Consider the following 12,059-nt stretch of genomic DNA (forward strand, 5'->3'; position numbering starts at 1 on the left):
TGGTGGGCAATCACTTCCAAAGTTCTGCCCACACAGTCAGTACACCTCTCCTACACTGCATTTCATACAGACATTTATTCTGCTAGAAAAAACTACATTGAAGACGCAAACTCGCGACCGAGTAACTGCCGGGATCAAGGCGCAAACTCGCGACCTTGCGGATATGAGCCGAGCACTCTACCACTGAGCCAGCCATTAAAATCTACGCTAAAAAATTTCCATTCCGAAGACCGACAAATTCTGAATTACGAAAAGTGTCTGGTCCCAAGGCTTTCGAATAAAAGGTTGTGCACCTGTATCTCTAAACGTGAAACACGTAGAATGGTTGGAACGAATATCCTGCAATCCTATGTAATCCCATGCAGTGATTTCCAATGTAGTTCCAATGGCCCTAGTCACAACATTGGTATGTAGAAGTGTTGGCGTGACGTTGTCACTTCAGTTATGCCATCGCCACCAATACAAAGAAATAGCCTTAACTGGCATTATGTTAAATTTCCGATGCCTAATCTTAATGATCAGCTCTGAGTTACAGAATTAAAATACTCAATAACACTAGGTCTAAGTACAATAATTTCTGATGGCATTGGAATCAGATACAAAAATCATTGCAACCCCCCCTTTCAAGGGCTTAAGTAGTTTAGAGATACAGCACCGAAACAGGCCCTTCGGCCCACCGGGTCCGTGCCAGCCAGCGATCCCCAAACATTAACACCATCCTACACACTAGGGACTATTTACAATTTTACCAAAGCCAATTAACCTGCAAACCTGTACGTCTTTAGAGTGTGGGAGGAAACCGGAGAAAACCCACGCGTGTCACGGGGAGAATGTACAAACTCCGTACAGACAGCACCCGTAGTCAGGATCGAACCCGGGTCTCTGGTGCTGGAAGGCATCAACTCTATCGTTGTGCCACCGTGCCGCCCCTGACTTCTCACTTTGCCCCCAAGACTCAACTTTGAATCAAGGGGCTAGTTATAACCCATGAAATGTGACTGCCTCTTCAACTTTACAGCAGCTTAGGAGCATATTTGAGCAAAGCTTCATTCGTCGCAGCCTGCCCACCCCGACCGACATGCCCCAACTATATAAATCCCTCCCGCCTGCATTTGACCCAAATCCCTCTAAACCTGTCCTATCCATGTACCTGTGCAAATGCCCAAATGTACTTGTAATATAAAATATACCAGTCCAAATGCTCCAGAAATGATAATTATTATATAACTACACGATGAAAACAAAAGGTCTAATTATTAACTTTATTTAATCGACCTAAAACACATTTAAAATTAGTTAATGAAAGGATACAGATCATTATCTATGATAAATATGATTACAGCAAAAAATTATACAAATTGTTTCTAACACATTACAATATAACCTCTTCCTTTGTGATCCTTCCACTAATGGCAGATAAGGATGTGCAACGTAATTAAAACTAATGTCGTACCCCTCCTCTTGAGATCCAGAATTACACCATTTAATGAAGCTTTTCAGAAGCAGGTTAATTCTCCGGTCATCTCCAGCACCATCTCCATCTATCAGAAGCCGCTTACGTATCACTTCATCTGAAAGATAATTATTTTACGCAGGGTGATAACATTCACTTGTTTTCTGATCACATTGGTTCCATTTAAGCTTAATGCATTACCCAATTTAATAGGATTAAATGCACTCAAATGTGCTTGCACTTCCCAGGTGTTATTAGGCAACGGTATCATCCTGATAATTGCTCGTTTCTGAGCTCCCCCCCAGTCTAGTTTCAGTAAAAACACTGAATCAAGCACTTGAAATAACTAACGTTTGTTTCACCAAAAGCGCGCCACAGATCAAACACCGCGGGTTCGATCCCTGCGTCTGTCTGTTCAAGCCCTCTAGGCCTCGCGCAGACAGAGACACTCCAGAAGATCGATCTTGAGCCTCGTGATCACGGCCTTTTATATGCCCCATGAACCCGAGGACCGAACCACACAGGGGGTTGTCTTACAATTATCCAATTACAGATATCGATTAGCCCCATACATAACAGACGGTTCCCTACCACAATAATACAACAGCTCAATACATTGTATTCATAACGGACTTCGAGATAAAGTCAACTATTGAAACATTTACCCTGATTTACAGAGCTCTCAGACAAGGCTTAACACCAAAGATCCTATAGGGTGGTTGCACGAAAGGTCACTGGGTCATAGGGCTCGACGCACGGAGCCGCTAAATCCAACTGGAAGACATCCGTCACTTCCGGTATATGTTATTAATGCTAGAAACGCGTACTTTCCTACCTGTTAAAAACCGCCAAAATGTTGAATTTATGCGCTGAAAAAAATTGTGGGAGTCGGGGTAAGTGTGAGAGACATGTACCCAACTTCAGAATTCCAAACGTGAAGCGAAATGAAGCGAAAACTGAAGGGACTACAGCAGCTAAAGTGCTTGGTAAACATTGAAAATATTGGAAATTATCGCGTTTGTTCACTGCATTTCATCAAGTTAGGCATTATTTGTGTTTTTTCTTGATTCCTTTGGTATCTAAAAATTCTCAGAAGTGATAAATCTGGCTGTAAATTTTTCTTCAGATGCGTTTTCATTTTGTATGTAAAAACCCACGAGAACCATGGCGATTTAAAAAAATTACAGCCAGATTTATCACTTCTGAAACTTTTTAGATGCCAAAGGAATCAAGAAAAAACACAAATAATGCCTTACTTGATGAAATGCAGTGAGCAAACGGCCAATGTCCGCCAAGCACTCTGTCTGTTGTTGTCCCTTCAGCTCTCGTTTTTATCTACCGTCATTTCTCCTCACTTTTGGAATTCTGAAGTAGGATAAATGTCTCACATGCTTATCCCGATTTCCATAATTATTTACAGCGCAAAAATTGACAATTTCAGCGGGTTTTAACGGGCCCGCTACGCTGGAAACAATGGTAAGTGCCTACCTGCAGTTCATCGCGTGTAATCCATTTGGAGTAGCCTAGCAACAGTACGGGTCATGGGTCGTGACCAGACTGCCGTGAAACCTCCCTATAGCAAGCAAGATAGATCGCTCGACGAAAAAGACGTAGTACGGCCATGGGCAGATTCATGGGTAATTTAAGGACCCATTTCCGTAACCGGCTTCCGTCTCCGCACCAAAGATCCCATAGAATACTAGTGCGGAGACGGAAGCCGGTTACAGACACATCCTCGTAAAAATAAAAGTTCTTTGGTAAAAATCTTCTCCTCATTTTCAGAATTATAATTTATTAATACAAACTGTTCCCCTGCAACGTTGATTACACTGCGAGTTGGGTCGGGTTACTAAAATGGATGAAAAAAAGGCCCACGTTCCCATTGCATTTAGCAGGAGTGATCTATCTTGCTCCGCTATAGGATCTTTGCTTAACACCCCATCCAATAAACATAGAAAATAGGTGCAGGAGTAGGCCATTCGGCCCTTCGAGCCTGCACCGCCATTCAATATGATCATGGCTGATCATCCAACTCAGTATCCTGTACCTTGCCTTCTCTCCATACCCCCTGATCCCATTCGCCACAAGGGCCACATCTAACTCCCTCTTAAATATAGCCAATGAACTGGCCTCAACTACCTTCTGTGGCAGAGAATTCCACAGATTCACCACTCTGTGTGAAAAATGTTTTTCTCATCTCGGTCCTAAAAGATTTACCGCTTATCCTTAAACTGTGACCCCTTGTTCTGGACTTCCCCAACATCGGGAACAATCTTCCTGCATCTAGCCTGTCCAGCCCCTTAAGAATTTTGTACGTTTCTATAACATCCAGCAGAGTCAGATTCTGCAACAATATATACAACCTATTTACAAAATGTATATCTAGTTTGCAACCACACAATCCATTCTATGCATTTGGTATCAGATTGACAAGGCTTGGAGGTTCCCTGCCTTTTTGCATATGAATTGTATCTATGCTCCAGACTCTCTGGCACCTCTCGCAGCTTGCCCCAGCTCTGCAGAGAGCATTCCCAATTTGACCAAATCTCCCAGCAAGCCCTGAATCTGAAGCCCTTTTTGAAGTCCTGACTGGTCCAATTTAGCCAGGATTAATAATCCTATCACAAGCAGAGATCGGTCATGAACTACTATCTACCTCTTTGGTGACCCTCGGATTATCCTTGATCGGAATTTGCTGGCTTTACCTTGCACTAAACGTCATTCCCTCATTTTGTATCTATACACTGTAAATGGCTCGATTACAATCACGTATTGTCTTTCCGCTGACTGGTTAGCACGCAACAAAAGCTTTTCACTGTACCTTGGTATGCATGACAATAAACTAAACTGAAACAATGCATTTATAATCATTTGCACCTTTTCTTTATTTAAAGTAATTTCTCATCAATACATATGCATCATTATGAATATGACATCGATCATTCAAGCACACAATGTTATTTTCAAAACAATTATTTTATTCTTGGCATAATTAGTTTAAAACGCAGCGGTAACATGATCACATTGATTATTACTGGTGTCAGAGGTTATGGGAAGAAAGCAGGAGAATGGGGTTAGGAGCAAAGATCTTAGAGGGAGATAGATCAGCCATGATTGAATGGCGGAGTAGGCTTGATGGGCCGAATGGCCTAATTCTTCTCCTATCACTTATGATCTTATGATTGAAAGGTTCGGTCAACTCATGATGTCTTTCTTACAAAAATTAAATATTTTTTATATTTCTTTTCCGTATGAAAGATATTTTTTTAATTGACCCAATTTCTATTTTAAATCCATTAATATTTATTTAGTTTAGTTTAGAGATACAGCGTGGAAACAGGCCCTTTGGCCAACCAGTGATCCCCATATACTAGCGCTATCCTACACACTAGGGACAATTTAACTGAAGCCAATGAACCTACAATCTGTACGTGTTTGGAGTGTGGGAGGAAACCGGAGAACCCGGAGAAAACCCACTCGGTCACAGGGAGAACATACAAACTACATACAGACAGCACCTGAGGCCAGGATCGAACCCGGGTCTCTGGCGCTGTAAGGCAGCAACTCTACCGCTGCGCCACTGTGCCGCCCCAGCAGATGGATATATCTACTTAAAAAATAAATGAAATCTTTTTTGGGAAGGTGGTTAAATAAAACAGCTTATGCGAAGACAATTTTTTATAAATGTCGAAAACTTAAAAGACCAGTAAAAATTACAAATAGGATGAACTTCGAAAGATGTCGCATATCCATTTTTTCTTAAATCAAGGGAGACACAATTTTAAAGTTCAATTGTATTATACAAGCGCTGGAATAAAAACACCTTTGCTCAGAAGCAAGGATTGTGTCTGAAGTTGACACCATTGGGAATCTAAAGGGCCTGTCCCACTTATTTCAAAACCTCTGCCGAGTTTAAAGGACCTAAAAAAAAAATCAAGATTGTGGTCATCTACGAACTCCGACGACCTTCCACGACTATGTTCACGAACTCATGCCTACCTCCACCCCTCACTCACTCCTATCCCACACTCACTTTACCTCACCCACCCCCTCACTGCCCCTATCCCCCACTCCTCCCACCTCCACCCCTCGTTCCCTCCTATCCCTTCACTCCTTCCTATCCCTCATCCTCTCCACTCACCTCCTCCTCACTCCTATCCATCACTCATCTCCCTTCGCCCTCCTATCCCTTACTCCTCACTCACACACACACCCCTCACTCCCTATCACCTCCTCCCTCCTCACTCCTATCCATCACTCACCTCCCTTCGCCCTCCTATCCACTCACTCACACACACACCCCTCACTCCCTCACTCACCTCCTCCCTCCTATCCATCACTCACCTCCCTTCACCCTCCTATCCCTTACTCCTCACTCACACACACACCTCCCTCCCTCTGTCCCCGTGTCTACAGGGCGGCCGCTTGGACCCAGGGCAGCGACAGCTCCCGGACACCGCGGCCCCGGCCCCGAACACAAATCGAGGCCGAGGCTGCGGCCGGGGCCTGGTCGGAGCAGCGGGGAGAGAAGAAATGAAAGGGGGGAGTTGGGGAGTGTGGGAGGGGAGAGTGAGAGAGGGGAGAGTGAGAGGGGAGAGAGGGGAGTGAGAGAGAGAAATAGAGGAGAAGAGGCGGGACAACAACTCCTTACCGTCTGTCGCCGACATGATGGGTCGTGTGGTCCAGAATACAACGCGGGAGAGAGGGGAGGAGTGAAGGGGGGAGGGGAGTGAGGGGGGGAGGGTGAATAAGGGGAGGGGGGATGAGGAGGGAGGCAATAGGGAAGGAGTGAGGATGGGATTATTAGGTGAGGGGAGGGATGAATTATGAGGTGTGAGGAGGGAGGGAGGCACATAGTAGTGAGTGGATGGAGGTGAGAGGGTGGCTGCTTTACAGGATGGGGGTTGAGGATAGGGCTCTAGAGGGTGGGGGATGAGAGCATGGGTTAGAGGAGGTAATGACGGATTGGGAGGGATGGTATGGGAATGACAAGAGAAGGGAAGGGAAGAGGGGTGGTGTGGAGAGGGGGAGCGGTGGGTTTGGAAGGAAGTAATGAAAGTGGGGGAGAGGTGGGGCGTTGGTGAGGTCAAGGGGTTATAGACAATAGGTGCAGGAGTAGGCCATTCGGCCCTTCGAGCCAGCACCGCCATTTACTGTGATCATGGCTGATCATCCACAATCAGTACCCCGTTCCTGCCTTCTCCCCATATCCCTTCACTCCGCTATCTTTAAGAGCTCTATCTAACGTTCTCTTGAAAGCATCCAGAGAATTGGCCTCCACTGCCTTTGAGGCAGAGAATTCCACAGATTCACAACCCTCTGTGTGAAAAAGTTTTTTCTCATCTCTGTTCTAAATGGCTTAGCCCTTATACCTAAACAGTGGCCCCTGGTTCTGGACTCCCCCAACATCGGGAACATGTTTCCTCTAGCGTGTCCAAACTCTTAATAATCTTGTATGTTTCAATAAGATGCCCTCTCATCCTACCAAATTCCAGAGTATACATGCCCAGCCGCTCCATTCTATCAACATATGACATTCCCGCCCTCCCGGGAATTGGGGAGAAGAGGTGGGGAAGGGAGAGAGGGAAGATTTGGATAGGTGATGCCTGAAGAAGAGTCCCGACCCGAAACATCACCTATCCATGTTCTCCAGAGATGCTGCCTGAGCCGCTGAATTACTCCAACACTTGTGTCCTTTAATGATGTGTGATAGGCGAGCAAAAAGAGGGACTTGCAAAAACAGCGCTATTAGTCATGCCGGAGCCCAGCGTGTGAATATCATGAAACATGGCAAGATCAAGTCTTTTTTACACAGGTGAATTGCTGGAATGCGCTGCCAGGGTTGGTAGTGGAGGCAGTTACGAGAGTGCCATTTAGAGATTTTTCCATGGGTACATTGATGTGCAGGGAATGAAGGGGGGGGGGGGGGTGCATTCGGTGCAGGCAGATAAGAGTTGGTCTTGGCATCATGTTCTGCACAGACATTCCTTCTGCAGTTGTACAGAGCCCTAGTGAGACCACACCTGGAGCATTGTGTACAGTTTTGGTCCCCTGATTTGAGGAAGGACATTCTTGCTATTGAGGGAGTGCAGCGTAGGTTTACAAGGTTAATTCCCGGGATGGCGGGACTGTCATATGCTGAGAGAATGGAGCAGCTAGGCGCTGGAGTTTAGAAGGATGAGAGGTGATCTCATTGAAACATTTAAGATTGTTAAGGGTTTGGACACGCTAGAGGCAGGAAACATGTTCCCGTTGTTGGGGGAGTCCAGAACCAGGGGCCACAGTTTAAGAATAAGGAAGCCATTTAGAACGGAGACGAGGAAACACTTTTTCTCAGAGAGTGGTGAGTCTGTGGAATTCTCTGCTTCAGAGGGCGGTGGAGGCAGGTTCTCTGGATGCATTCAAGAGAGCGCTAGATAGAGCTCTTAAAAAATAGCAGAGTCTGGGGATATGGGGAGAAGGCAGGAACGGGGTACTGATTGGGGATGATCAGCCATGATCACATTGAATGGCGGTGCTGGCTCGAAGGGCCGAATGGTCAACTCCTGCACCTATTGTCTATAGACATTGTGGGCTGAAGGGCCTGCTCCTGCACTGTTCTATTTCTCGTATGCATCAATTTAAGATCAGAATGATATATATCAGGTGATGATATATCTAAGTGTTCTCAACGGCTTCCAGCTGTGTGAGAAGTCAGCAGGCAACCAATTTGATTTACTCCGCAGGATAGTTAAAGCCAAATTGGAGCGCAGGATGCAGCCAAAAGCTGTGGGATTCAGATAATGTCCCAGCCATCATACTGAAGATTTGCACTTCAGTAGCTCTAGTGCCACATTCTGAGCGGATCTGGCGCTGTAATCACACTCGCGTTTCCAACAATATGGAAACGCACCAAGGAGGCTCCCATATATAAATAGCACGACAAATGCAACTACTCAATACTCTTCCAATATACTCTAAACGATGTGCAAAGTGATGAAAGGTAACTGTGGGATCAAGCAACATCTTGCTCACAATTTGTAGAAACAAATAACTGCAGATGCTGGTTTATACAAAAGATAGACACAAAGTGCTGGAGTAACTCAGTGGGTCAGGCAGCATCTCTGGAGAAAAAGGATAGATGACGTTTTGGCTCACCTTCCCCTTCCCCTTGCAGTTCAGTTTATTGTCACGCGTACCGAGGTACAGTGAAAAGCTATTGTTACGTGCAATCCAGTCAGCAGAAAGACAATACACGATTACAATCAAGTCATTTACAGTGTATAGATACATGATAAGGGAATAACATTTAGTGCAAGGTAAAGCTAGCAAAGTCCAATGAAAGATAGTCCGAGGGTCACCAAAGAGGTGGATAGTAGTTCAGCACTGCTCTCTGGTTGTGGTAGGATGGTTCAGCTTCCTGATAACAGCCGGGAAGAAACTGTTCCTGAATACGGAGGTGTGCGTTTACACACTTCTATACCTTTTGCCTGATGGGAGAGGGGAGAAGAGGGAGTGGCCGGGGTGAGACTCATCCTTCCATTGCCCCCCTCCCCACCATCATCACAATCAGTCTGAAGAAGGGACTCGACCCAAAACGTCACCCATTCCATCACTCCAGAGATGCTGCCTGTCCCACTGGGTTACTCCAGCATTTTGTGTCTATCTTAGATTTAAACCAGCATCTGCGGTTCCTTCCTACACAAAGGGTTAGTATTGTTCATATTCAGCTCTGGTTCTTTATTTTTGCTCCAAATTATGGCCTCATTTTATTTCTTATAATTTATAGATACACCGTATATATTCGCCAAATAATTGTTTACTGATCCTATTTGAAATATTACAACTGAAGGAAATGTTATCTACTTAAATTGTATATTTACTCATAATTGCAAGGTATAGTTATGAATGTTTAATGACTTGGAAATTTTAATATCCTCCATTCCATTTGGGGTGGCACAGTGTCACAGCGCTGAGAATTGCTGCCTTACAGCACCAGGGACCCGGGTTCGATCCTGACTACGGATGCTGTCTGTACGGAGTTTATACGTTCTCCCCGTGACCCGCGTGGGTTTTCTCCGGGTGCTCCGGTGTCCTCCCGCACACCAAAGACGTACAGGTTTGTAGGTTAATTGGTCTGGTAAAATTGTAAATTGTTCCTAACGTGTGTGGGGTAGTGCTAGTGTACGGGGTGATCGCTGGTCGGTGTGGACTCGGTGGGCTGAAGAGCCTGATTCCACACCGTATCTCTAAACAACACAAAGCCAAATGTGTAGGAAGGAACTGCAGATGCTGGTTTACACCAAAGATAGACACAAAATGCTGGAGTAACTCAGAGGAACAGGCAGCATCTCTGGAGAGAAGGAATGGGTGACGTTTCGGGTTTGAGATCCTTCGTCAGACTCTAATGGGTGACGCTTTGGGTCAAGACCCTTCTTCAGACAAAACTAAACTCCGTTCAAACTAAACAAAACATTCCTTTCATAGATGATGCCTAACCTGCTGAGTTACTCCAGCATTTTGTGATTTGGATTAAGGTAGCTCAGGCAGTTTAACACTAGGGCGGCCACGGTGGCGCAGTGGTAGAGTTGCTGCCTTACAGCAAAATGCAGCGCCAGAGACCTGGGTTCGATCCCGACTACGGGTGCTGTTTGTATGGAGTTTGTATGTTCTCCCTGTGACCTGCGTGGGTTTTCTCCGAGATCTTCGGTTTCCTCCGACACCCCAAAGACGTACAGGTTCGTAGGTTAATTGGCTTGATAAATGTAAAATTGTCCAAGTTGGCGATATGCAGAGTACTGCCCTGCCAACTACAAAATTCAGAAGGTGGGTGGAGCGACAAGTGCAGCCTTCCTCCGCTCAAGGTTTGATGAATGAACACTGCCTTCGTGTGGAGAGAATGTGTCGCGCACGTTGCTACGTTTATTTCCCCGTGCAGTCTGACACGCTCTCCACTCCTTCCCCTGTGACCAATCTGAATGAGAAGGGAGAATGTGAAACTACTTCAGTGTTGAATGGCATATTGCCAGGCTCTTCAGGAAACCACTTTATATGAAAGCTGGTCAGGCAGCTTGTAGTCCTTCATCTAGTGACGTATGTTACACAGCAATGTGCGACCAAAGGTTGATTATGCTTAAGATGAAAGCATTAGGTGTGATCATTTTTACTTGTTCCCATAAAACCAGTCAGAGCAGTGTGAAATAAATTAATCTCCACAATTTTAACAAATACTCTTACATTATTTTAATCACATGAAATGTCACCTTTTTTTAAAAACCGGTCTTAAATTAAATGTAAAATTCCTTCTGATTGGACGGGGGCCGCACCGTGGCACAGCGGTAGAGTTGCTGCCTTACAGCGCCGGAGACCCGGGTTCGATCATGACTACGGTTGCTGTCTGTACGGAGTTTGTATGTTTGTACGGAGTCTACAAAGATGGGTCTCGACCCGAAACGTCGCCCATTCCTTCTCTCCAGAGATGCTGCCTGTCCCGCTGAGTTACTCCAGCTTTTTGTGACTATCTTGAGTTTGTACGTTCTCCCTGTGACCATATGTGTTTTCTCCGGGTGCTCCGGTTTCTTCCTACACCCCAAAGACGTACAGGTTTGTAGGTGCTTTGGCTTTGGTAAAAAAAAAAAAATTGTCCTTAGTGTGCAGAATAGTGTTAATGTACTGGTTGCTGGTCGGCACGGACTCGGTGGGCCGATGGGCCTGTTTCCACTCCATAACTCTAAACTAAACTAAACACTAACTCGTCTCCATCAGTGATACGTCACACGATGACACCACTGTTGTGGGACGTATCACTGATGGGGACGAGTCAGAGTATAGAAGTGAGATCGACCGACTGACCAAATGGTGCCAGCACAATAACCTGGCTCTCAACACCAGCAAAACCAAGGAACTGATTGTGGACTTTGGAAGGGGTAGGATGGGGACCCACAGTCCCGTTTATATCAACGGGTCGATGGTGGAAAGGTTCAAGAGCTTCGAATTCCTGGGCGTGCATATTTCCGAAGATCTCTCCTGGCCCCAGAACACTGATGCAATTATAAAGAAAGCACATCAGCGCCTCTACTTCCTGAGAAGATTACGGAGAGTCGGTACGCTGAGGAGGACTCTCTCGAACTTCTACAGGTGCACAGTAGAGAGCATGCTGACCGGTTGCATCGTGGCTTGGTTCGCCAACTTGTGCGCCCAGGAGCGGAAAAGACTACAAAAAGTTGTAAACACTGCCCAGTCCATCATCGGCTCTGATCTCCCTACCATCGAGGGGATCTATCGCAGTCGCTGCCTCAAAAAGGCTGGCAGTATCATCAAGGACCCACACCATCCTGGCCACACACTCATCTCTCCACTGCCTTCAGGTAGAAGGTCCAGGAGCCTGAAATCTGCAACATCCAAATTCAGGAACAGCTTCTTCCCCACAGCCAACAGACTATTAAACTCAACTCAAACAAAAATCTGAACTTTAATAACCTATTGCACTTTATATGCTTATTTATGTGTGTTTATATATATATATTCAACGGTATATGGACACACTGATCTGTTCTGTATTTATTTAAGCCTACAATATTCTGTTGTGCTGAAGCAAAGCAAGAATTTAATTGTCCTATCTGGGACA

At 45.5% G+C, this 12,059-nt stretch overlaps 1 protein-coding gene across 1 annotated transcript in view; it reads right to left on the reverse strand.

The window, feature by feature from the left end:
• The window catches only part of thoc7 (THO complex 7), a 16,245-nt gene extending 10,030 nt beyond the window's left edge, over positions 1-6,215 (reverse strand). The window contains exons 1-2 of the mRNA XM_033036648.1: positions 6,105-6,215; positions 1,454-1,571 (exon numbers count right to left, since the gene is read on the reverse strand). Coding sequence (XP_032892539.1) covers positions 1,454-1,571; positions 6,105-6,120 — 134 coding nt within the window. The 5' untranslated portion in view covers positions 6,121-6,215. The remainder of the gene's footprint in view (positions 1-1,453; positions 1,572-6,104) is intronic.
• Positions 6,216-12,059: the final 5,844 nt, after the last annotated feature.

Source organism: Amblyraja radiata, chromosome 18 (assembly GCF_010909765.2).
Source record: "Amblyraja radiata isolate CabotCenter1 chromosome 18, sAmbRad1.1.pri, whole genome shotgun sequence".
Lineage (NCBI taxonomy): Eukaryota > Metazoa > Chordata > Chondrichthyes > Rajiformes > Rajidae > Amblyraja > Amblyraja radiata.